Source organism: Centroberyx affinis, unplaced genomic scaffold (assembly GCF_046629955.1).
Source record: "Centroberyx affinis isolate AG114_WGS23_722 - 3 ecotype Tasmania unplaced genomic scaffold, CSIRO-AGI_Caff_v1 ptg001696l_1, whole genome shotgun sequence".
Classification (NCBI taxonomy): Eukaryota; Metazoa; Chordata; class Actinopteri; order Beryciformes; family Berycidae; genus Centroberyx; species Centroberyx affinis.
Genome location: NW_027280112.1, coordinates 127,501 through 153,730, shown reverse-complemented (window position 1 = coordinate 153,730; position 26,230 = coordinate 127,501). Strand labels below are relative to the sequence as shown.

General features: G+C 41.5%; 1 protein-coding gene across 1 annotated transcript in view; it reads right to left on the bottom strand.

The window, feature by feature from the left end:
- Nucleotides 1-26,230, bottom strand: part of LOC139651643 (piezo-type mechanosensitive ion channel component 2) — an 81,772-nt gene that overhangs the window by 28,450 nt on the left and 27,092 nt on the right. The window contains exons 8-27 of the mRNA XM_071528644.1: nt 22,053-22,227; nt 19,922-20,041; nt 19,042-19,077; nt 18,166-18,283; nt 17,307-17,485; nt 15,684-15,920; nt 14,642-14,762; nt 13,757-13,950; nt 13,091-13,239; nt 12,172-12,345; nt 10,624-10,665; nt 9,930-9,962; nt 8,756-9,039; nt 5,288-5,448; nt 3,576-3,752; nt 3,144-3,266; nt 2,470-2,670; nt 1,309-1,513; nt 840-941; nt 373-538 (exon numbers count right to left, since the gene is read on the bottom strand). Coding sequence (XP_071384745.1) covers nt 373-538; nt 840-941; nt 1,309-1,513; nt 2,470-2,670; nt 3,144-3,266; nt 3,576-3,752; nt 5,288-5,448; nt 8,756-9,039; nt 9,930-9,962; nt 10,624-10,665; nt 12,172-12,345; nt 13,091-13,239; nt 13,757-13,950; nt 14,642-14,762; nt 15,684-15,920; nt 17,307-17,485; nt 18,166-18,283; nt 19,042-19,077; nt 19,922-20,041; nt 22,053-22,227 — 2,997 coding nt within the window. The remainder of the gene's footprint in view (nt 1-372; nt 539-839; nt 942-1,308; nt 1,514-2,469; nt 2,671-3,143; nt 3,267-3,575; nt 3,753-5,287; nt 5,449-8,755; nt 9,040-9,929; nt 9,963-10,623; nt 10,666-12,171; nt 12,346-13,090; nt 13,240-13,756; nt 13,951-14,641; nt 14,763-15,683; nt 15,921-17,306; nt 17,486-18,165; nt 18,284-19,041; nt 19,078-19,921; nt 20,042-22,052; nt 22,228-26,230) is intronic.

Here is a 26,230-nt window from a genome sequence, read left to right as displayed (position 1 = left end):
GCATGATACCAATATGAACTGACAGCGATGTCAAAAAGACTTGAAGCATCTCCCTATATACCAATCAGCTATTTCACTTTCTGTCCACTGTCCTTCATGCTAATGCTGGCTGGGCCAAGCTGCCAAAATTATGACAGTTGTCTCAGGTGAATGAGATAAGATTTACTTTTTGCCATGGCAACACTGACAAAATCCAACTGAAGTGATGAAATACAAATTGCATGTAGGTTGCATGCCTTGGGATCCAATTTTGCACTCAATGCAGTTTTTTGTTGTTTACTCTGAATAGATAACATCTGATCCAAAACACAGAACAGGGACACTTTCAGCTACAGTGTGAACTCAGCCAAATGCTACTGTTGGCTCTTGTACCTGCAGTGGATGAAGTCTGGGACAGGGTTGTGGACGCTGAAGGAGGCTGCGTCCAAGTCTCTACAGATCTCCACGTTGTCTCCGGCCATGATGCGGACTGCCGCCTTGTTCTCCTCATCAAAGACCTGCCTCTGGAGGGAGGCACACAGCAGCAGCATGAAGTCATCTAGGTAAGGAAAGGAGAGGAGAGGAGAGGAGAGGAGAGGAGGGGAGGGGAGAGGAGAGGAGAGGAGAGGAGAGGAGAGATTAAATGAGAAACACTCTATATTAGGACTTAAAACTCTATTCCTATCAATTCTTATCTGTACAGGTATTCAAATGCAATTAACATGGCCAGGCATTGTTGCTGCCACTACTACTACTACTACTACTACTACTAATAATAATAATCATTAAGCACATCTGCAGATTAGAAGAAGGGTAAAAGAGTTCAAACTCATTGCCAGTAGAACCAAGATGATACATACAGATGAGAAACATCGGATTGGGCTTGGTGTGGAAATCTGGAACATAGAGCCACTTGACCACATTGGAGTCTGTACTAGAGCTGGGAAACCTCCAGGGATAGTCTGAAATTAACACATGCACCGTTATCAGAATCATAGACAACATACAATGTCAAGTCAAGTGTGAGTGGATATATAAAGGATATGTGTAGTCTACTGTCTCTTTTCTTTTAAACTTTATCTTTTTTTGTTGTTTTTTATTCATTTAATACTGTGTTTCTTATCTAATGTCTTATATAACCTTGTGAAAAGCACTTTGAATTGCCTTTGCATACAAAAACAAATGTGCTATATAAATAAACTTGCCAGGTGGGTGGGGTTTATCACATCAGGACAATACAGATGGTGCCAGGTAAGTTATCAATCATAGAAATCACTGTCAAATACTTTCCTGTGCAAGTACTATTTGACCCCAGTCTATCACACGCACCTTTACAGGCTGCAGGTGGGATCCCGATGCAGACAAAGTACTGGAAAGTCAGCATGCAGGCCAGGAAGCAGCAGTACTTGGGCCAGATCTCAGCGATGGCTTTCCTCCTGCGCCGGTACATGACCACTATCAGGGCGAAGGCATGAAGCATGGCATAGAAGTCCATGCGCTGCCCGACCACATTGATCACCAGCAGCAGGCAAGTCTGTGGGAAGGACAGCAGCAACACAAACTGTTTGTGGCCATGGTTTAGAGCAAGTCAGTGCTGAAAGGATCGGTCTGAGGACAAATTTACAGAGGTGTCGTTCCTGTCAATATGACCCATTAAGGTGCATAGACATTCACTCCTATGTTCCAAGATGGCGATTGATAAGTCATATAGGCATAGAGGGTCATTCCTATGCTGGAATATGGTATACTTACCTATTTTTATCTTTCTTTCTTTTTTAATGTCATTTTACTAGACAAATTCTGTCTTAATTTTGCATGTATTTTTGATTTTGTCCATTTATTTTATGTAAAGCACGTTGAGTTGCATTCTATGGTGTTATAAAAATAAAGTTATTATTACCTCCGCCAAGGAGGTTATGTTTTCGGTGCCGTTTGTTTGTCTGTTTGTTTGTCTGTTATCAGGATTACGGAAAAACTACAGGCCCGATTTTCATGAAACTTCGTGGAAGGGTGTAGCATGGGCCAAGGAAGAACCCATTAAATTTTGGAGTGGATCCGGATCTGACTCATGAACAAGCAATAATAGAATGAACCTTGGCGGAGGTCTGCGCTCTCCAAGTGCCCTTCTAGTTATTATTATTATTATTAAATTAAGGAAGAGACACTGTGAGACAGGCATCACACATTTCAATCTCTCCACATAGCATTACAGTCATCAACATCTGAATTATGAATGTGATGTGTATGAGTGTGGATCATACACATGAAGAAATGGGGCTAATTTAGTTAGCAGGGTACAAGTTCCCATCCAAACCACACATTTTTAGATCATGAACCATGTCTTTTTAAATTATGAACCAAATACAACCGTTTATTTTGTATTACTTGTTAGCCTACCATGATGTTAGCTATGTCAATTTACTGTAAAATGGTAAGAATGTCAGTTCATGCGTTCTATGCCTCACATCCTCCGTTTTCATTGGAGCCTACCTCCAGTCCAAACTTGTAGAAGAAGTAGTTGATGAAGTATTTGATGAAGTCGATGATGCCGTTGTCCAGGTGCTGCCGTGTGATGCCGTGGAAGATGATCCTGGCAGCGGGAGGCGACAGTTTGTTCCTCAGTCTGAAGTATTCCTGATGGCGGTAGATGGTCACCTCGAACGCCAGGATGGCCAACATCAACAGGTTGTTCTGCACAGATGAGGTGGAGAGTGAGCATTTTAGATTGTGTAAAAATACAGTACTATTATTGTTTTTTTATTGGTTTTTTTTGGTAACTGAGGGGTGAAATATTCTGATTACATTTTTTTTTCTTTTGCTGAATATGCATCCAGACACAGCTTTTTCTGAATAATTTTATTTGCTTAGTTTGAATATAATTAAAGTTTTTTCCGACATGTTCCTTGATTCGTAGGCCAGGGATTCCATAGATCACAAAAATATCTTGTTTACGAGGCCATCTCATAGATATGTTCACCTTATAAAGATAATATTACAGCCTCTTGTGATTTGGAAATTACAATTGTCAATATTGCTATTTATTGATTAATTGATTCATTTTATTTTTATTTTCTTAACTTGATGATGTGCTGCCTTAACTGTGATGAATGTACTATCGTGTGTGCGCTGCAGACATCAAGTTGATGAATGCTTCCTCTGCTCACCCTGAGGTACTCCAGCAGGAGGTCGGACTTCATGAGGCCCACCCAGTTGGCTGGATCCACAGGCTCCTTATACAGCAGAGACTCTTTCATCTCAGCCCTCTGTTTCTCTGTGTAGTTCATTGGCTGGGGACAGAAAGGATAACTGCTTATTTGCTTGGGAAATCTGACTAAATGCATCCTTGCACCAAAGTATCTAGCATATGCTTAGCAGATCAAAGAAATCCACCATAAAATAAAATCACTAGGCAGTTTGATGTGTGTGCTTTGTATAACATGATAAATGTTTATATCTTATGAGAGGTCTCTTCTGAAAGGCTGTGAAAATGACATACCTGAACGAATAAAGCATAAACACAATAAATAGGCTATTTACACTATGTATGTGTAATGCATACAACTTGAGTTGGGAAGCGTTTACTGTGTTATATTCACCATAGAGCAGTTCTTGGAATAGGAAGGCGGGTCTATAGACTTCAGCTGGTACAACATTTTGCAGATGATGATGACACACGTCCAGACAGTGCAAACACTGGAGGCCAGCGGCCGGAACTGGCTGTAGGGCAGAGCGAAGGCCCAGGACGCCAGGAACACATAGTTGAAGAAAGACACCTGCACAGGAGACAACACAGATAAGACAAAAAAACCCACAAAAAAAACGGTCCCCACATTTCCTTTTTCCACTGTCATTCTCAGCACAGATACAGTATATGATACAGTGATACTAATAATACTAATACTACTCCTTCACCTCATCTTCCTCCTACTATTAATAATAATCAGCATTTTTGTAGAGCATTTTCAAAACACAATAGATGCACAAAGAATTAAATAAAAATTCCAAAAATCAACAGTAAAAAGTAAAGAACAATGTAAGCAAAGCAAGAACATAAAAACGGCCAGGTCAAGAACAATAAATATAAAGATCATTACATAAAAGTAAGTCCATAAAAGTCAGTTTTAATAAGAGATTTAAAAGATGATACTGATTTAGCCAGTCTGAGCTCCTCAGGCAGGTTGTTCCAAAAGGTTGTCTTCAATCCAGACTTTGTAACAGCCGCTTTGTCCCAAAGACCCCGGGGTGCGATCTGTCCAGGTCGTTTTATACTTGATCAACCAGGTTCAGCTCAATTTAGTCCACGCTGGCTCAGTGTGAGAGATAAACTTTATTTATTTAGTGCTCGAGCAAAAAAGTCACCATAGAATAAATGAGCAGTGCACCCGGCTGCACAGTAACTCTTTACCTCAGGATTGTATTAAGTTGTCCTCAGAGATGGAGGATAACGGACATGCAGTAGTTTATGTGTACCACTAGCCCCAATGGCCTGAAGATGTCACTGTCATTCATTTGTATTTTTTACTTGTATCTTGAGTCTGAATGCGACCCATTGAAAACCATGGAGGAAATCTTAACCATATACCAAGCAACGAAAACGGATTCTGATGCGATGTCCTTCTCCTTGAGTGTATACAAAACAGATGTGAACAGTAGACACTCAAAACGTTTGATTTCGCTGTCAAAATGTACTTTGAATGTCTGAGAAATTTAATGTCGTCCATCTTTCACCCTACTGTGTAAGCACCGTTCTCTACCTCTCTACCTATTTAATTTTAAGAGGGATACGCAGACCAAACACACACATCCTAATATACAAGGTAAAAATGCTATATCTGACCTGATTATCTGGTTATTTATTGTGTTTGTTGGGTTTGCACATCATTATTTTGAAATTTGGATGCAGAGAACACCCAGCAGGGTGAATGGTGGACTTGGACATTGAGTTTTCCGTTTCTGAAATTTCCGAAGTGGATTTCAACAATTAAATCAAACTTTTGAGTGTCTATTTTCACCTATATTTGTTTTGTATATACTGAAGGAGGAGGCCTTCGTATCAAAACCCATCTTGGACCAGCCGCTTCTTGCCGAACGGTATGTGGTCAAAATTTCCTCCAAAGTTTTGCGTGGGTTATATTCACATGCAAGTAAATGCAAATGAATCGCAGCAACAGCTTGAAGCCATTTGGGATAGTATACCACCTGGGAGAATGGGCCATAATAGGTGTGACTGAAAGTTGAGCGTGACTCCCCACTGGCTGTGGATGTATCATCAATTGAGTTTCTCTGATCCCGTCTCAAGCTACTGTACCTCTTTGACAGTGACCAGGATGATGTAGCAGGACACGATCTTGATGATGTGGATCTCCAGCAGCCACCAGATGAAGAGCTGCAGCTTGTGGAAATACTCCAGGAACTTGAGGAAGAGCACAGTGAGACGGTCGACCACCAGGTGCCATTTATTCTTCAGATCTGAAGAACGGAGATCGAAACCAGATATTTATATTTACATGCAAAACAGTGAAGAAGAGCAACTGGAAAGTGATTCTAGGTTTCAGCTCTTACAGACCAAATCTGTAATTAGAGTATGATGTCTTCTGTTGAAACACTGTCGCCCCACTACTGGCTTTTTGTTTATGTTTACTGACTTAACTGACAAGGACTGACAATATGAACCCCTTTAAACCTGGCATTAACATGCATCCTGAGTGATTGGAGTGTAATCAGATAGCACAAAACACATAAAATCCAGGTGTAAATGCACCCAAGATAGAGTGAAGATCCCATCATCCAAAGACGCATTTGACCACATTAACAACAAAGTGTAAATGCAATGTGTCTGAAATGGTATGAAAATCGAAATAAACTTCTGTGCACAAATCCAACCAGGAAACACACTCAAATCGGGGAAAAGACAAGGTGTTTACTGTCAATTTTTAAGGATGTAAATATTACAGAAGGATGTGATGAGCGTGACAATCCGCATTTTGGCAAAATTGGATGTCAATACGTGTACAGGAGAAACATTTTAATGCCAGGTGGAGAGGGGGCCTGGCTACACGTAACAGCTAAACATGTGTTTTACACGTATTTTGAAGCTGTAAAAGATTTGCTGATGTAAAGATTCTTTTCCATATATGTCAAACTCTTAAAGAACCGCTGCAAATATGCCGAAAATTTGTACGGTCAAGTAAATTCTGGATTGTTGCTTTAATTACCTGAAAAGGTTGATTTTATAAGTAGTTTTATATTCTCACAAAGGATATAAAGCCCAGTAACAGCTTGACAGTGTATTCTTATACAAAGGCTATATTATCTTGAGTTTAATAGTGGCCTCATTATTTGGATAAGGAACTCTGACAAAACATATAGCTCATAGCTCACAGCTCATTATAAACCGAGAGGCCCTGTAGGGTTGTGTTTTATCACCTACAGTATTTTATTTTCTGTGTATACAAACAACCTTTTAATTTAAGACCAATGTTACTGTCTGTGTAAATACACTAATGGTACAGCTTTAGTTGGCCTGAGCAGGAAAATGGACACTTGAGCTCCTCATGGTGTCAGAACAGCAAACTAGACATAAATCTTGCTAAAAACAAAAATGTGCAATACAGAGGATTTTACAACACTGTTTGTGATAATTAATGGGCTGGCTGGTGAGAGGGCAGACAGTAGATACTTGAGAACACTTCGGCCTCTGAGAAACCTATGCAACATATGTCTTCTGAGCAGGCCGAAGAGCTTTGAGCTGGGTGAGGAAGAACTTTGAAAAGGTCTCTTACACCCATGATTGAAAGTGCGCTGTCTCTACGTAACAGCGCACTATGTGAATCTTAGCTGTAAACACAGGAGTAACCTAGCGAGGGGAGTAAACATGGCCGGTCGAACAGCACTGCAACTTAGGTGGGAGGCTTTGATAAACTAGGACCAACACAAGAGTCCTGAGTATCTCACACTAAAGCTCACAACCCCTGCTGTGAGTCTGAGATGCTGAAGTGATTAAATGCAACACTGCAATGAGATCAGACTCCTGCCTTCCAGATGGAGTTTACTACAATAACCTACTCTTTCTCAAAGATTATTTTTTGGGCATTTTTGTCTTTATCAGACAATTCAAAGATGAGTCAGGAAAGACTGGGAGAGAGAGAGAGAGAGAGACAGAGAGGGGGATGACATGCAGCAAAGTCTTCTACAAATAAACCTTGCACATTCTTCAGCACAAGAGCATAGTGTTTTAATATCGAAGTGTGTGTCATTATGTGAATTGAAGCCAAAAGCAATGCTCCACCCCACCTACATACTAAAATTGTATTCTATTCTATTCTAATGCTGCACTATTAGTAATTCTGCTGCACTATTAGTAATTCTGTTATGACCCCTCTACAGTTTATCATATCCCTGACCCCAACCCATCAATACCATGTTCTTACATCTGTTATCATCTGTCAACATCTGTCTGCTTTTGTCTGCCCCATGTTCTGCATTCCTTTGATGTGTTTATTTCTTTTTTAACAGAATGTCTTTTGTTTTATCCCACATAAAGTGTGTTGAGAACACTTTGTTAACTTTCATTTTGAATGAAGGCCTCCCCTAAACCATGCTTTTCAGTGATGTTCAGGATGTTTTGGGGTGTATATCATTTGGCCAGCAGAGAGCTGGTTGTGACTATTAAGGTGAGGCTGGCGGCCCCAGCACAGGGAGGTCAGAGCAGCAACAGCTATGGTGGAAAGCAGGAAGAAATGAAAGTAGAGCAAAGCTCAACATGCGGCAGACAAGAACAATATCAGTATTGGTTTTTATTGCAGATTGGCTGCGTTCACCATCTGCTCCTTCACTGCCTGCAGTGGCTTTACAGATGCTGGTTACCTCAGCCTCAGGCTAGATGTTCTATCAAAGTAAACAGCTCATCGGTATCAGTGACTGGGGAAGTGTTGAGGCGTGAACTTTGTGGAATAAAAAAATATTTTTATTCCACAAACTTTCTCAGTTTGCAGTACAACTTCATATAATGTGACTTTCATGCAGAAAGCACACAACCAACATGGAAGCTACAAAACTACTGTACAATGCGAATTGCATTTCCAAATTTCATGGTATTGTTTAACAAATTACCTGTTAATGTGAAGTTAAAACATTACAACTGTCAGTGTTGCGGAAATTTGACTAACACCCTTTGAGTAAGTATCCCTCTGGTTGTCAACAGAATCAAACAGATTTAAAATTCTTCTTCCTGGTGTAAATTATGTCACATACAACCAATTAATGAATGCTCTAACTTGTCAACAGTGTATGAAGCGCCCCATAGTCTGTCAGCCAATAGCTGGCTGCCTGCCAGCTGGTTATTAAAATCATTGCACTGGATCTTTAACACATAAACTTATCTTAAGACTAGTCTACGCTTTAGACTGGTCTTACATTGTCAGGTTAGACTAGTCTAATTAAGACTGTTTATTGCATAAATATTAAGACTGACTTACTTTGAGGTAGGAAAGTTAGCCTTCTTTTCACTGGCTAAGCTAGAGTTAAGAACTTTGTTGCTATGACAACCAGTATGCCTAACTGTCACAGTGTTTAAATACTGTAGCTATTTCATACAAGGTGGCAAATCTTTGGATTTTGGAAAGAGCCTTAAGAAGAGAAGAAGCCTTTAGAGACATAAACAACCCATTAGAAAGAGAAACCATCCTTAAGTCAGCTTTAAGTGTAAGACTGAGTGGATCTTTATGCAGCTGGCAGTTGGAGAAGCTCTGCGACCTGCTGTGTTGCTCCACAGTACCTGAGCTCTGCTCGGTGCTGGGCTCCGGCTCGGTCCCCGGCTCGGTCCCCGGCTCGGTCCCCACGCTGCAGTGGCGGCTCTCCTCTGTGCTGGACTGCCGCGGGTCTGAGAAGCTCCTGGACTTCACCACGTCAGCGTCGTCCATCACCACCACCAGCTGCTGCTTCTCCTTCTCCCCCTCCCCCTGTCTGTCCTCCTGCTCCTCCTGCCTGGGCAGCGCTCCGTCCACCGAGGAGGAGCTGAGCATGGTGAGGTCCGCCAGGCTGCCGTCCTGGTGCACCAGTCTGACAACAGGTGACAAGTTAATACATGCAAAAACACATGTACACACACACACACACTCATGTACACACCTGTATTACTATACTTGTGAGGACCTCTGTTGACTCATTCCCTAACCCCTAAACCTAACCTTCATCTCACCATTTCAAGCCTAAATTAAGCCCTATCCAAACCTCAACCTAATCCTAAAGCAAGTGCTAACCTTAAAATAGTAATTTAAAGAAGTCAGGACAAGTCCTCACTTTGGGGATTTTCATTATTTCCAAATCCAGGTCTTAACCTTAAACTAACCTTCATTTTTAACCCTTACCTTAACATAATCCTAAATCTAATCTTAACCCTAAAGCCAATTGCTAATCTTAAAATAGTAATTTAAAGAAGTGAGGGCAAGTCAGGTAAAAACTCCTCACTTTGGGGGATTTTCCCTCATCTTTATACCCTTGTGAGGGCATTCGGTCCCCATAAGTATAAAACAAGTACAAGTACACAAGTACAAGTACACACACACACACAGACACACACACACACACACACACACACACACACACACGGCCCGGCTGATTCTCATAGGGCTCCAAAGCAAATGTTAGGATGGGAATCGTCAGCCCTGTGTCCGCTAACAGAACAGCAGAGTGACGATACATCAAGCATTATGATCAATAAGCAGTGCACATTCCTTCTGCATTCTTTAAAACAATATAGGCTGTGTCTGTTTTTTGGTGTCTTAGGGGGTTCTTCTTCTTGCAGTGGATAAATGGTAATAGGCAAAAGGGAGGCATTAACCCTTTAAATTCTTCTCAGGCAATGGAGCGAGGTCAGAGGCTTGGGTTTGGCTTGCATGAACCGGCCGCATGTCAAGGCAAGCATTTCATTATCTGGTGGTCAGACTTACTTGCTCGGCTGAGTAGGGATTTTTTGCTTGATGCTGCTCAGAACAATAAAGTTACACAGAAGCCAAGAAGAACAGTGAGGAGAGACACTGACAAAGACAGACTGAAACTGACATTATAATAACCACGTAGTGTGCTTTTGTTAAAATGCATGGAAACTGATCCAAAGTCTTTGGGGAGGAGAGTTTTCAGGAAAGAGGGGAATTTTCTGGGGGTTCAGTGCAGTAAGGGGGTTTCGATCATTGGAAAGATACTGGGAGGGAAAAACAGTCCTTTCAGATTCAAACATGCTTGAGAAAGAGGTTGCTCTTCACAAAGGCAGACCCTTTGTAAACTAATAGAGACCAGTAGAGGGATTTTATTAGAAAAGGGTTATGTGAGAGGGTGAAAGATCCAGCAACCTATTGGAGAACCCAACAGGAGGAGGCTACAGGCAAAATAATAACAAAAACCTAACAAGAACAAACAACAACAAACAACGAACCATTCGTGAGTCAGTATAAATCACTGTGACATACTGAAACTACAAGAGTGAGAGATTTCAGAAGACCGTCAAGGTACCATCACTGGCAAACACAGGGTAACAGGGACGGATCAGTGTGGGGAATGTACATATGGCAACAGGAGGAGGAGGTTCAGACTCAAGAGGTGGACTGGGATGGTGATGGATGCCACAGAAAGCGAGCATTTACCCACCTATTCATGATCAGATAGACACGACCATTGACTTTAGCATGGCTGTGAGAGGAGGGAGAGGAGGGCGGCAGAGGAGAGATGGCAGCGGGTCACAGAGGGAAGCAGAGCAGAGACGGGCTAAGCAAGCGGCAGTAAGACCACAGGAAAACAATGGAAAATCCACAATAACACGACAATAAAGACCACAAACACAGACTCTACAAAAACGTGATTATAACAAAGAGCAGCACAACAAAACACACAATGACAGATGCGTGAGAGAACATTGATTATAATGAGCGTTTCAAAGGGTGTTAGTTTGATTATCAAGGACAATGTGTGATGTAAAGGGCTGAATGTTGTCGCCTCTCTTAACATGCTAACACATTCTGTTGAGTTTAGGGCTGCAACTAACGATTAGTTTCATTGTCGATTAACCTGTTGATTATTTTCTCGATAAATTGATTAGTTGTTTGGTCTATAAAATATCCGAAAATGGTGAAAAATGTCGATCAGTGTTTGCCAAAGCCCAAGATGACGTCCTCAAATGTCTTGTTTTGTCCACAACCCAAAGATATTCAGTTTACTGTCACAGAGGTGTAAAGAAACCAGGAAATATTCACATTTAAGAAGCTGGAATCAGAGAATTTACTCAAACCGATTAATCGATTATCAAAATAGTTGGCGATTAATTTAATAGTTGACAACTAATCGATTAATCGATTAATTGTTGCAGCTCTAGTTGAGTTTACCCTCTGTACCTTCAGTGCAGTCATTTGCTACTCTAATATCAACCATCACCCATTAAAATAAAGGCATGTTCACACCAAGCATGTTTGGAGCGGTTTATTTGGACTCTGGAGCGTTTACTCCGTTAGTTCGGTTCATTTGAGCAGGTGAGAACGATGCCATTCAAACTCAGGTGGCACCAAGACGCCTGAACATTCGGTTCTTGGTCGGCTTCCAAGCGAACTGCGGTGCGGTTTCTTGGGAGTGAGAACGTAATCTGAACCAGCTACAGGAAACGACCCCAAAATGTAAGGTTTTATGGGTATAGGGAGTCGGATGCTGACATCTGATAGCCAGCAGTTAATCATGCTTGGATAACAAAATGAACCGAAGGCAAACCACAGTCCGGACTGATGCTTATATGCTCAGCTATTTCAGTGTTCTTAACTCGTATTCACCAGAGAAGGGATATTTTGTCAAAGAGTGCAAACAAGTCCATAACAAGTTACAGGGACTGGAATCAGATTTGTTTTGACTCCCCAACCACAATCTCGAACCTCGCAGGATGACAGGTTACGAAAACTCCAATAAACAAGCTACTTGTGAGTCCATTTGATTTTTGTTTACAAGCCCTAGTTCACTTGTAATTGGGCAGTGCGAACCTAAACAAACCAAATCCAAAAATGCAATGAAGTAAGTTCCACTATGGCTCAGACCAAAGAAAACAAACTGTGATCGCAAAAAAAGTGTGATCACACTCTGAGTCTTCGACTTTTTGTATTATGCTTGATAAACTCTCAACCCTCGACCCCCAGCCCAAACCACCACCATGTGTCTCACCTGTAGATAGTGCTGTCCTCCTTGGCTGCCACGGCCTGAAGGTCGGTGAGCTGGAGGAAGCGGTCGTGGAAGTAGTGGAGGTGGAGGATACACACCAGCAGGAAGGAAGTGGGGATGAAAATCCTGCTGAACAGCATGGAGACAGAGAATCGCTCCAGGCCCAGGTCCTTCAGGCTGGATGGGGAGAAAAAAGAGAGCGTGGGAATTGAGCCTCTATGCTTAAATGTATTTGAGGCATTCTGTCATATCTTTGTCAGTGGCAGGTGATTAGTATATTACTGTATTACAATATATTATCACAAATCACTAAAACAGTGATTCCCGTTCAACAGGCATTTTCTTCCATAGGGTTCACAACCTAAGGCAAAAGTGCAATTTCCTGCATTTCCATGACCCAAAATATCCATTTTCCTGTTGAATAGGAAACGAGAAAAGGTCTAAAAGTGAGATGAATAGAAAAATAGCTAGTGTAATAACCTAGGTGTGGTGAAAGCTGAAAAATCTACTCTGACAATGGATTAATTTCAGATGAAATAAACAATTTGTAAAATTCCCTCAGGCTCAACTCACTAGGATAGTGGCTTTTTTATACCTATTATTATTATTAGGAAACCTGATAATATCCAGGAGGATTGCTGTGCATACATTCTATTTTTCATTTGCATCTTGCTTTACATTCATGCAGTTCCATGCATTCAGACTGTACAGTGCACCCACAGTCTTCTACTGTTGGCCTCTGAGCAGCTCCAGTGGAGCAAACAGCTGTTAGATGCCTTGCTGCAGGGCGGTCCAGTGTTACTGACAGTGTTACTGATTCACTCTCCCTGCCCAGAGTTTCCAAGCCTGTCCGTCTTGAACTGAGATCAGCGGCGAGTCACAATGCTGCTTCCCTGACCCTTAACCTCTCTGTGCAGCTCACCTCTCTTCATCCATGCTGGTCAGGTTGGACCAGAAGGGCAGCGAGGTCTCGAACTGGAAGGTGTAGACCAGGATGAGGACCAGCATGGTGTACATCACCACCGACATCCAGAAGTACTTCAGGATCCTTCGCCAGTACTCATAGTGCACCTGGACAGGAGCAACAGCTGATTGTTACTCGGGTTTTAAATTCTCTGATATTAACAACTGTAATGTATTAAATTACAAAGTGCATAGAGGACATTTGGATTTAGGGTGAGGGCTCTGTTTTACTGTCGTTGTGGATATAAAACTGTCGAGAATGCACTGTGGATTATGAGCCTGCACTACACAAACTTTATGACACCGTTAAAATGTCAGCACCTTTTGTCTTTTGGAAATTGAATTTGGAAACCGGACAACATTCTCCTCATTCTCAGAGTATGGAATATACACTTCTCTGCATTTGGCTGAGTGTGCATGTGTGTGTGTGTGTGTGTGTGCATGTGTGTGCATGCTTGTGCATATCATCACAGTCAGATGAAAATGTAAAACTTTTCAGGAACTAAGAAAATAGCCTTTTTGTTGTCGTTTTCTCAACCCATTACGTGTTACGAGGTTTTCACGTGACAACAGTGCACAGCATTTCCACACACGTATGATCACATGTGTGTTTGCGTGACGGTACCTGGTAGAGCGCCACGCAGAAGAGGAACATCATCATGTAGATGATCTTGTACATGACGATGCGTCCCTCGAAGCTGACGAAGAAGAACATGCCGCCGCAGATGTAGATCCAGTACTTGACCAGCACAGCCATGATCATGTTGCCCAGCACCTCCATGATGTCCTGCTCCCCTCCCTCCCCAGTGTCCTCCTCCTCTATAAACAAGGTAAAAACACCAAGGCATCCAAAAAACTTTTCCACAGTCAGTCAATCAAATGGGCCTCCAAGCTACCTAGCTATCCATTTTTTGATCCATGGTGTGGAAATCCAACAGCCTCACCGTTCTTCCTTCTTCTCTGGCATAAACTATAGTATAGTTGCCATATTTTATACAACAGTTAGTTCCAGTCGAGTAATTTGATTGGACAGGAGGCATTCCATGAGTGCTGATATACAGTATAACAGCATATCATATTGTTAAAACCGTTTTCATCAGTCGTCATTTTAAATGTTATTTCAAAGGTTCTTGAAATGATGATGTCAACTGTCCCTCAACTCCTAATGCATTAAAGATAGCTAGTAAGACTTTTCAATTTCAATTCAATTCTCAAAGACTTTCCTTTCTAGTGTAATCTAACTCACCTGCCACTGCCACTGCCACTCTCACTATTTCACCAGCCACATTAAGCTTTACTTCAGAAAACAAACTGTAAATAGTAGTTGGTTATTATCTGCCAAAGTGGCCGGTAGAATGGACAAATTTACCAGCCATAGCCAAAATTTCCCAGTATTTGTTTGGTGGCTAGTGTTAATTTCCCACCCTGCTCCTGTCCTTTCTACTCATAGTGTCACCTGTGATGTATTTCTAGTTTAATCTGACTAAACGAACAGTGCAGGGCTCCTTACCCTTCTTCTTGTGCTCCTCCACACGAACGTCTGAGAGATCCGTGTCTTCTTCCTTCAGTCTCTCCTGTCTCTCCGTCAGCGTCTGTCTCAGCAGCAGCCAGAAGCTCAGAAGACACAGGATCTAGACACACAGAGAGAGAACAAGATGTTTGGACACACACATGATCAGGACAAAAAAGGAAAACAGGCCTGGCTCAAACTAATAAATCTTAGCAGTTGTTTCAACCTGCTTGGAGTTACATATATATTATTATCTTATACTTTCATGGGATCATCTAAACTTTCTGGCGCTCATTATTATGGTTCCACATTGCAAACCCCACTCATCTGGCATTTAAATAAACTAAAATAAACCACAAAAAAATAATTTGCAAAAATGTTTGACCCAGGTCTGAAATACAATAACACCTTCACTCTCGGAAGGAATGAATACATGCAGTGTTTCCTAAAACATACCACACACTGCAGTGATACAAAACATGAACCGCTGCAATGAGTCTGTAGTTGTTATGAAAGCCAGAGTCTGTGGTGACCAACTGACATATAAAATCTCATTCTAGACACAATTAGGTCAAGTTCAGTAGCTGCCAACATGAAAGGCTTTGAACTATTCCAAAACATGTCAAAACATTGCAGACTTGACCTTCTCCTTTAGGAATATATTGTACGACTGCCCCCTCTTAGTTAATTAGGCGATGATTTGAGAGATAGAGTTTGACTTTTTGAGTTAATTATTTGGTTTTGGCAATTTTGTAAACATATTGCATGACTTACTTGCTTGCATGTATTGGTATTCTCAGATCAAAGGTTTTCACTTGATCTAAAAGTCAGTTTGCATGATTGCATGGATTTGTAGGGGATAAAAACGAACAATAATGTGTGAGGAGTTTTGACAATTTGTCATTGTAATGGGTTACAAGAAAATGCAAGTCAAGAAAATGCTTTAACTGTTAATCCAATTTCTTTCGTCAGGGACAGCCATGATGCACTGACAATTATTTTCTATAAAAAGTTGACTCTCTACAGAAAGGCCTTGGCGTACCTTGGAGCCCAGCTCGCTGAAGGGAACCGCCCCTTCCCTCTTGAGGAAGAGTCCTGAGACCGGCTCCAGGCTCTCAAAACTCCAGATGTACTGCAGGACCAGCAGCAGGTTGCCATATGCCACCATGAAGGGAGACGTCAGCATGGCGTAGCGCCGCCGGTCCCTCACCATCCACAGCATACAGGACCAGATCAGGAACACAAACGTCAGCCAGCTGACATAAGTGATGCTCCACGCCTGAAGAGAGTACATTACATTCTTTTTTTTTTCTTTTTTTTTTGACAAATCTCTTTATTGGTGAAAACACAACTGATACAGTGCAATTCACAGTTTCTGACAGTGTTATCACCACTTTTCTTGTTATTCATCACATCGCTACATATAACCTAAACAAAGAAATTAATTGAGAGTACATTACATTCAATAAATACAAATACTGAATGATGAAGGCCAGATAAGCAGATATGAACTGATCAGGTAACATGCAAACAACACTTTACTTTACAATAGCCTTATTCCACTTTATTAGCCTGTATATTATTACTTTTGGAAAGGTATTGTACACAATACTTATGTGCAGTTACAAATGCAAGTATAATTACTTACAATCTTGTAAATACATTACATTTTAGGGAGATTTTTATTAAGTCCTGGCACACTACTATTGTGTAGAATAAATTTTCATAAGTTAACACAAGGGTTAAAACAGTGGAATTCGGCCATTGTAAAGTGTTACCCATATGTCTTCATTTTATCCAAAGACAGCGTCAGTGCTGCGCTGCATTAGAAGAAAGATGCACTGACAGTGACACACTTCAAAAGATTAAGTTGCACATGCGCTACCGATCCAATCACAGTCAACCAAATAAGTGTAACTTTTATTTATTTAACTGTTATTCATCCAGGAAAGGTTGACGCAGCACACATGCTCTCTCTCAGCAACACACTGCTACACATTCAGTCCTGGGAGCGGCCCAGTCCAACCACAGTCTTCTACTATTGGCCACTGAGCAACTCCACTGGAGCAGTTGGGGGTTAATTGCCTTGCTCAAGGGCTTCTTAATGGAATTTATTCAGGGAGAGGAGAGTATTTCTCTTCCACTTTCCCCACCAAGATTTTCCCCACCAAGATTTTCCCCACCAGTTTGTGGAATTGAACTGACTACCTTCTGGTTATAATGCTGCATTCATGACATGTCGGATTCACCATAAATATAAGTTGCCAACTGGGCAAAATTGTTCATGTCAGTAGGATATGTGGGAACTTCTTGTAGGCTCTGACATCTTCTACTTGAAGTCACAAACTGTGAAAGTGTGTCAACACAAGCGGCAAACACTGCAGCAAATTCAGACGGAGTCAGCCGTCCAAAAGAATAAAAAATGTTAAACTCAGACTAATACAATCAATTCTACTTATGAAAAGCAAACAATTTCTGCTGCAGTTCATATATGGTTGATTTAAATTCACAAATAAAACTGATTAGAGTTAAACACTTGAACACTTCCAAGATGTCACTCTTCTTCTCCATCGTTCTTCTTCCGATATGACCTGAATGCAGCGTAGGCCTGCTTCTCTAACTCCTGGGTTACGCCACCTATGGGCTACTGCTGGTCATTACTCACCATCATGGCTATGAGAGCACAGATATAGCTCTGCTTCATGATGAAGCGGAAGACAGTGACCACAGCGCTGGTTCCTCTCTTCTCCTCCTCCTCTCCTCCTTCTTGCTGCTCCTCTCCTCCCTCCATCGCCGTCTCCTCCGGGGGCAAACACACTTCGTACACACATTCGTCCTTCTTCTCTGGTTGGACACAGAAACACACCTCGTTGTTAAAATAGTCATAGTGCTCTGTTGTGGTGTAATGCCATAAATTCGGATCAGTGGCTGTAGCTCTTGTTTGATTACAAGCACTTGTTGTTTGTTTACCAAGATGGTTGTGTAGTGATTTAAGAAAACTATGAATCCAGTAAATCAGCTTCATTCTACATACTGACACAATAAAAAAAGATTGCTTCAATACAAATGGAACATGATATAGGCACTATTTCAATTATCTACAATATGTTTGTTTTGTTGTTTTGTCTCCAAAATGTTAACTTTGAAAAAAACAACTTTGTTTTGTAGCTTGATCAAAATGCATTTTTTGAGTTTATCCACTGGCTTTTGAAAGGGTTTCCTAACCGCGAGGGTTTTAGAGTTTGGACCATGTAATCTTAAAAAGAATCTTAAATCTTAAAAAAAGACTTAAGTGAAAACATGACAACCACCAAAACTGGAGTTACAAGGTTTCCACATGACAGCAGCACTATCTTAGTTTACAAGGACACCAGGCTACAATATGTGCTGTGATTTTTTATGCTAATTGAGGGAATCACTCATTAGCAGTTCTAATCTATTTTGCATTTTCACTCATTGGTTCCACTCTTTCCACAGAAATGCCCATGAGGAAAACATAAGACCGCAGAGGGTGTATGGCTCACCTGTGATGTCACTGGACTGGCCCATCTTATACTGGGGGGTGGAGTAGAGGTCCAGACTGACCGGTCCATTCTCAGTCGCAATCAAGTCAAAGGAGGTCCCATTTGAAGTTAGCATAGCCTGTAGTTCAATATCAGATACTGAGTATAATGCCAATAACTGAGGAAATGATTTGAATCATTACTACTACTGTGTAGTATTCTGCCCCACAAAGGCAAACAGAAGTAACTGCTTTTTATGTTTTAAGTGATCCTTAAAACATAAAAAGCAGTTACTTCTGTTTGTCTTTGTGGGGTAATGATATGACCACAGTTTAGCTTTCATATCATCAAAAATGACACCCTTTAATGCTAAATGATATGTAGTCCACTTTTGCACCAATGAAAGTAGATTGCTGGGGCAGAAGATAAACTTTGATGTCATTTTTTTTAGTTTCAGTACCAATGCAATTACTGCACTTTGGCTTTGTAGGGCAGTATTGGACTCATGCTTTTTTATTCAAAGGCTTTTTCACATTGCACATTCTTTGACTTAACCCAGTGCAAACTACACTTTAAACCTGACTAAACCTCACTCACAGTCCTCAGCTAGGGTTAGGGTTAGTATTAGTATTTCTAGTCAGATCCAAAGTGGTTTTGTTTGTGTGCTTTGCTAGGTAGCCCCGGGCTAACCGATGCAGTGTGAAAAAGGGTTAAATAATCTCTGAGCCAAATCTTAACCTTGGGTTAAGGAAAACCGTGGGCTACAAGGGTGCAGTGTGAAAAGCACTTTCCAGTTATTATTTTGCCTAGAGCAAGACTGTGGGGTGAAGGAGTAAGGAGTAAGTAATTTGTGTTGAAGTCATGCAGACTTCAACACAAATCCAGAACAACCCCCACCTCAGCTGTACTGAAGCCATCCTGGGTGGAGAGGAGCTGGGAGGAGAAAAGAGCATACAAGGCAAGGTGTGTTATTGATGAGCTGCTGGAGTCAAAGGCCTCCTTGTTCTTTATAGTCCCTGATAAGCAGGAACAAAGCCGACCAGCACTATTCTGTAAATCGAGCCCATCACTCATCTGTGTCTGCACACCCTAAAAGCTTTTAAACCTCAAGAGGTGGCCAGTGGAGACAGACTACGGACCTTGTTATGGGAACAAGGTCAGAATGTATGTGTGTGTGTGTGTGTGTGTGTGTGTGTACAGTTCCAGCTGAAATCGGTCCAGGGATGAGGCTATGTCTATTACGGAGGTGAAAGCTGGGGCAAACAAGACCTGAGGCAAGCTTGTGAAAACAATCAACAACTACAGCTCGAGTTTACAATCCAACTAATAAAGAGTCAAGGTTGCTACATATTTTCACAAATCAATTTTCATCACTTTTCCAGGACTATTCCATTCCATTTCAGGTTGATTTTCGCTGAATAACTCAACTGAATGTCCCTGGTATTTTTTTTAGCTAGTAAGCTAGTAATCACCAGTAATCCAGCAGCCAAGCTTGTTAAACACTTATTAGCTAAGTTAGTTAAGTTTAACACTTGAGTAGTTGAAGAATATGATCCTGAACAAATTGGATAAGTTACATTTTCATATTTTTTTCCAGGCCCTAGAAAACACACATCCCAATTTCTTTTCCATGTTTCCCATGACCTTAGAATCCCTGAACAGCGTTTTCGGAAAAGGAACCTACAGAATATGGCATTGCTGACCTAAGGATGACCTCTTCATGACTTATCCAATAATCAATACTTTGTAAGTCATGTGTGTATTGAGCCTGACGTACGTTTTTCTCGTCCGTGCCCTGGTGTGCCTTCCACCACAGCTGCCTCTTCTTGTCGGCTGAGTTATTCGTTCCGTTTCCGACCAAGTCCTCCTCCTCGTTCATATCGCCGTCCTCGTCGTCCTGAAAAAACAAAGATAGAGAGTTTGGATGATAGAGATCTTCCCCACTGGGTCATGAGCTCAGTCTTCCTATTGTGCAACACAGATGATACTCCCAAGAATCAGCGTTTTAGTATCAGTGTCACCTTTGAAAACAGGAAATTAGGTAATAAGATACCACCATTTACGATCGCTCTTAAGTATTTTATTAGCAATAAACAAAATATCATCCTGGTGGCTCAACAGGCCAAGACACATACCATGCACAGGTACTTGCAGCATCAGAGGTATGAATCCTCTCACTTTCTGCTGTATACTGTATGAAATCATAGTGTTATTTGATAATAAATAATGTTTCCTCTATAACTTTAGATTTGGTTCTTTATTGGTTCTTATTCTGGTTCCAGTTATGTTTCTAGTGCAGGCTGTAGTGCTAAACATTTTCTAAACTTTTCTTTGGATACTTGAACTTGATTGAAATTAGACTAAATCACACTGTTAATTTTACTGTCATACTTTGTCTAGCTTGATTGACTGATTGATTGATTGGTTGATTGATTGTGTCCTCGTGGGCTTACAAGACACTATTTTACAATGAATTAATGGGAACAAAAGCTCACACTCGCAGATGCAAAAAGAAAGAAACAAAACACATACAGTAAGTATTGACAAATATTGAGTTAAATAGGCCTTTTTTTACTGGTGGTGCATTGCTCCTGACTGAATCCAGAGGAAGCACTGCAAATCAACCTTGACATTAATCAGGAAATGATAACAGCCCGTCCTGATTGGCCTGAATGACCCTTGTCTGTTTGGTCAACATCAGGTCCACCATAAAGCGCCATATTTACTATCGATCAGCTGTCAGCTGCAGATTTACATCCTAATCATGTTTTATTATTAGCGTCTTCTAAAGTGTAAGAGAAGGTGAAAAAACCACACACTCACACACACACCTCAGTGGAGAGATCAATAATGCATACAGCCGCAAAGGTTTACAGGGAAGTATTGACCCTCTATAAAAACACTAATCTATAACTCCATTACAGGAGAGAAGAGCTGAGCCTCGGGGCCTGATGTACAGGAGGACAGGCCTCCGCTCGGGACCAGGGGGCTTCATGACAGAGAAGTCTGCCTCTGCCACATCGCTTGACCTGCATTAGTTCCCCTTTAATATTGGGGGTTCAATCTATAACAAGTAAACATGCCGTCCCAAAGAACAATGCAGGCAGTGCTTGAGCCAATCAGTAACAAGATGCATCATCCATCCAAGTTTGGGACCAGTGGTGTAGCAGTTACGGCCTTTCAAAGTTTGGAATTTAGACCTTTAAGTATAGCGCCCCATCAGGCCGACCAGTGTAATTATTTTAAACGCCAGAACACAGCGCCAAAGTGTGTCATCCCTCCAGGTTTCATCAAAATCAGACCAGTGGTCTCTGAGATATCACAATTGAGGTAAAAAAAAAAAAAATCTTATCTTATCTTATCTTAAAATTTATAGCGCCCCCATTAGGCCAATTCAGCTGTGGGTTACATGTGTATCTCTGCCTCTTCTTCGGTGGATTTCTCCCTGTATGATTGTTGAACTTCGGTACAAAATGGCGGCTCTAGAAAGAAGCCCTTGTTCTTTCATTCTGAGGGACTGACACCAAAACCTGATGTTTACCGTTGATGTTTTAGATCGCCTAAAATGTTTCTGTGATCAAACTCCATTGTAGCTGCACTGGAAATATCATCTACAGGCCAGTTATTCTAACCCTAACCAAACGACAAAAAGGGCCCAGAAATTCAAGGTACATCACCAGTAACAGTTTTCTAACAGTGATAAAATGTTTAAGGGTGGATTTTTCCTTTTTAAGACCACTTCTGTTAAGGCCAGGGCACGCTCATGACCAGATGTGATTGCATTCCACACTATTTCCAATAATAGGCTGGATGGCATCAACATTTTAATAAATGTGTCAGTTCTCTGCACTAAATAGATCTAGGGCTCATGTGCTTTCCATTCATCGTATTTCTATCTCTGCCCTCACCGCCGGCTGGTCGATGGGTTCCTGCAGCCAGAGGCGGATGAGCGTAGCCAGGGTGTAGTAGAGAATCAGCAGCATGATGGGATTGACAAAGTGGTGCCACTTAAGACTTGGGTTCACGATGAGCTTCCATGTCCGGGAGCAGTTGCTCTGAACGATGGAGGAGATGCCAAATAAACTGCAGAGGGAGACAGACAGGAATGGGAGAATAAGAGAGTGGAAAATGCTTACAGGTATTACAGGATTGCACAAAACAAATACAGTAAAAAAAAGTTACAATAAAATCCAGCAATCAGTGCTGTTTGGACTTTAAAAGGGAACATTACTCAATTGAAAAATTGACTGAATATTAGACGGTTCAGTCAATATTTTTGAACACAAATCTCTCCCAAAGCCAGAAAAGGGTCCTGTAGAAAAGAGTAGAGTAGAACAAAGTACTAACACTGCTGGGGTTGAGGTTTCGATTCACACCCATAATAAAAATGTGTGCACTGACAGTACAGTAAGGCGCTTTGGGTATCAAATGGCATATGTTATAGAAATATATAAAAGTTTGATCACATACAAGGCTTGAAATTTTGATCAGATAGAAAGTCTACTCGATTAATCTTTCTGGTGTAATAATGTTACCTTTATTCCTCAAAAAAATCCCCCTGGTTTCTCTCTCACACACATTTATTATCTTGCCCAATTTACGGAGCTGCTCCAGTCTTTACACCTGACAACACCAATTTGAATCTTAGTTCTCTGGATTCTGACTTTGAAAGAGAGTTATCTGTGTTCACATATTAACTGGACTGCCTTCGACCTAGACAATGAAAATAACAAAGACTTTCTTATATTCATGTGGTGTTCCCCTTCAAAGGCGGTGGCAGCATTAGAAGGAAGCAAAATTGCACGAATGCTTGTGTGTAAATCTTTTGTGAACCAAATTTCCTGAGTAAACATACACTGATTAAGTTTTTTTTGGCCAGCGTTGTCTCAATTGAAAGAATTGGCCCTAAGACATCCGTTAGAGGATTAGACTATTCTTATTGAGGGAACTGCATGGTATAATTTAGCTTCAGAGGCCGTGGGTTGTTCATCTCCAAAACTAATTATCGATTCCAGAAACAAAGCCAGGATGGATGAGGTGATGTAAACATTACAAAAGCTTGGAGGAACTGCAGAGTCATACTCTCTGTGCTGGGTGGCCTGTCTGTACACTACTAGACATGGGTCAAGCAGTTTTTGTAAATAATTCATAGTGTTTGTTTTAATCTGCTTGGAGTACCAGATGGGTGGGGTTTATCATATCAGGATAATTTACAGTGTGAATATTGTCATATATCATCAATCTGTGATGTTCAATGCATTCCAGGAGTTATTTTGTGATGAAGTGTTGTAATTTACTTTTTTCGTGTGACAACTGTCCCTCAACCTGCCTCGTCTACTTCTGCTTCAGTTAGTGATTTCCTACATTTCCCAGAATGCCTTTTGATAACCCCTGGAGAACATGCCTGAACTTGTTGCATTCACCTGTGGGTTACACGTGTAGAGGGAGAGAGCGATAGCGTAGTAAAAGCAAGAGAGTGAGAGTTTTTCCAGGCAAGAAAAACCAGACCAGGGACTCAAAACGTGGCGTGTGGCTGCATTGCATTCTGGTCTATTGAGGCTGCTGTCAGTGAAGAAATTGCTCTCTCTGCCTCTTCTTTCTCCTTGTATGATTGTTGAACATCGGTGTAAAATAGTGAGTCTAGAAAAAAAGCCCTTGTTCTTTGATTTTGAGGGACTGACACCAAAGCCTGACATTTACCGTGGATGTTTTAGATCACTGAAAAATGTTCTCCTATCAAACTCCATTGTAGCTGCACTGGAAATATGAATAAGAAAAAAAATTAAACAACAAAACTAAACAACAAAATGGGCCCAGAAATGCAAGGTACATCACCAATAGCTGTTTGTTAACAGTGTGGGTGGATTTTTATGTTTCCTTAGAGTCATGTAAACAGCTTTAGAAATCCAGTGTAGCTAGCTATTGACTTTGATAGTGACTCTTAGGTGGCAGGCTTGACTCAAACAATCTCTTTCCTTTCCCTAACCTTAGAATTTGGAAAATGTGTTGTGGCTGAAAAGCCCTTTGTAACACTGTCCGTCCTTTTCCTCTCAGCAGAACAAAGGGGGTTCACTGTACAGGAATTGTACTGACGTCTACCAATGACAACCATGTGGATTTAGAAGCCTCCAGAGTCTTGGTCTTCCTATGCCATGTGGAAGAGGTAACACCCCCACCTTCCCACCCCACGCCGCTTCCTGAACGGTTTCTCCCTGCAGCTGGGGAAGGCCTGCTGGTCACATGACTGGGGACTTCCATTGTAAGGCGGGGAGGCAGGAAGAGGAGTGTGAGCCGGGCCTCTCAACAGCCTCACTCAACACCGGCCCCACAGCAAGGCCGAGTCACTGTCAACAACCACAATTAGGGCAGCCACTGAGGCAGCCTATTGTCCAATAGGGGCCGCACATGTTTATGGCCCTCAGAGTTTCCCTCTGACCGCCTCAGGGTGTGCGGAGTAGGAAACAGGCGCGAGCAGAGGGGGACACGCTACTTTTATCAGCAAATTGGGCCAAGGTTTTTTCACGCAGCAGCAGACAGGAATACCTCCGTGCTGTGGAAAGTCAACACGAACGCATGAGAGGAAAGTAGATGATGAAACAGTTGGCCTGTTCATATCCAAATTTAGGCGTAGAGATACACTATAAATGTAAAGAGTCAACCAGGTAACTTGCATGTTACTCCTACTGCTCCTTACAGTATGCGCAGTTTGAACAAACTACTACTGAAGGTGAAAGAGTCCATTCATTCTGATGAGTTTGTTTTCTAATGAGAAACCTGTCAATACAACACCATATTTACAGCTTATCTGCCATCTGAGCCAAGAGGAGGACGGGAGGGCACAAGGTTTATCCAAGGCAGCCCCGGCTATACATAGCCATAATAGCATTGGTCCTGACACGCAGCAGCACAGCTTTCAAATGAAAAGCCATAAAATCAATAGGTCCCAGCAACAGCAAGGACACCGAAACAACGGCTAGGGTGACACTGGTGAGGTGTAAAAGACACACCATCCTTACTACAGTATTCCTTATGATGGGTGATGTGGCACAATTTGGAGAGACTTGAAAAACAAGCCAGCCAAAATGTTTTTACTGCTAAATACAACATAGTTTTTATGGTTGCAGACAATAATTATCTATTATCTATCTATTATGTTGACTGTGCTATGATTGTCTTGTGATTGTCCTATTTGTCTTGTCTGTCCACTGCACAAATGAAGTTCCTCACAGGAAAAAAAGCAATTTGAATTAAATTTTTGAGTGCTCGCTATTGGATATTTCCATTTTTTCTCACTGTCTTTCTTTGGTAACAATGGCTAAAAGCCCTGTATCCCCTGTTGTTAACCACGTAGGGTGGTAGCCTTGATTTGTAATTGGTAAATAAACATCATTCTTTGCATTCCACGCTGTCAGTCAAACACAATGGGCTTAGTGACCTGGGTGGTTTCTGCTCCAGAGTTTGTGTACGTTACACCTCCAACCGGCGTATGCTGGCAAGATGTGCAACAATGTGGCTTGACTCTAACCACTGCGTTTTACCGCCGCAACCACAAACAGCTGATTACCTCTTCTTCTCATGCATAATTTAACAGCACTGGCTGGAGGGAAGAGCCTAAAAGCTGTCCCTCTTATGCTGATGTGAGTGGGAGTTTGATAGATCTACTCTCCAGCTGAGTTTGCCTTTTCCTTGGGCCTTCTTGTTTGTAGCAATAGTAAATATTTACTGTCATTTAAATGAACTTGCCCTGAGCCTGTTAAATATCAGTCAACGGAGTTATGGCTGCTGAGGATTTGTTGTGTATTTCCGTCCTGTGTCCAGCAATCACACAATATCAGTCTGTCCTTATTGCTGTTAAACTGGAGAAATGACCATTTGTTAAAGCTGCACTATGCAGCTTCACACACTGGTGCCCCCAAATGACAGCGAGAGCTTAATTGTTTGAAAAAAAATTTAACTTCAGTGCCCAGAAATCATGTAACGTGACGCTGGTAAATTGCGCACGGCACACTCATGTTTACTAACGGATCCAGCTTTGTCTGGACGGAGCGCTCACTCGCTGCTGTTTAGGAGACAGTTTGTATTTTGT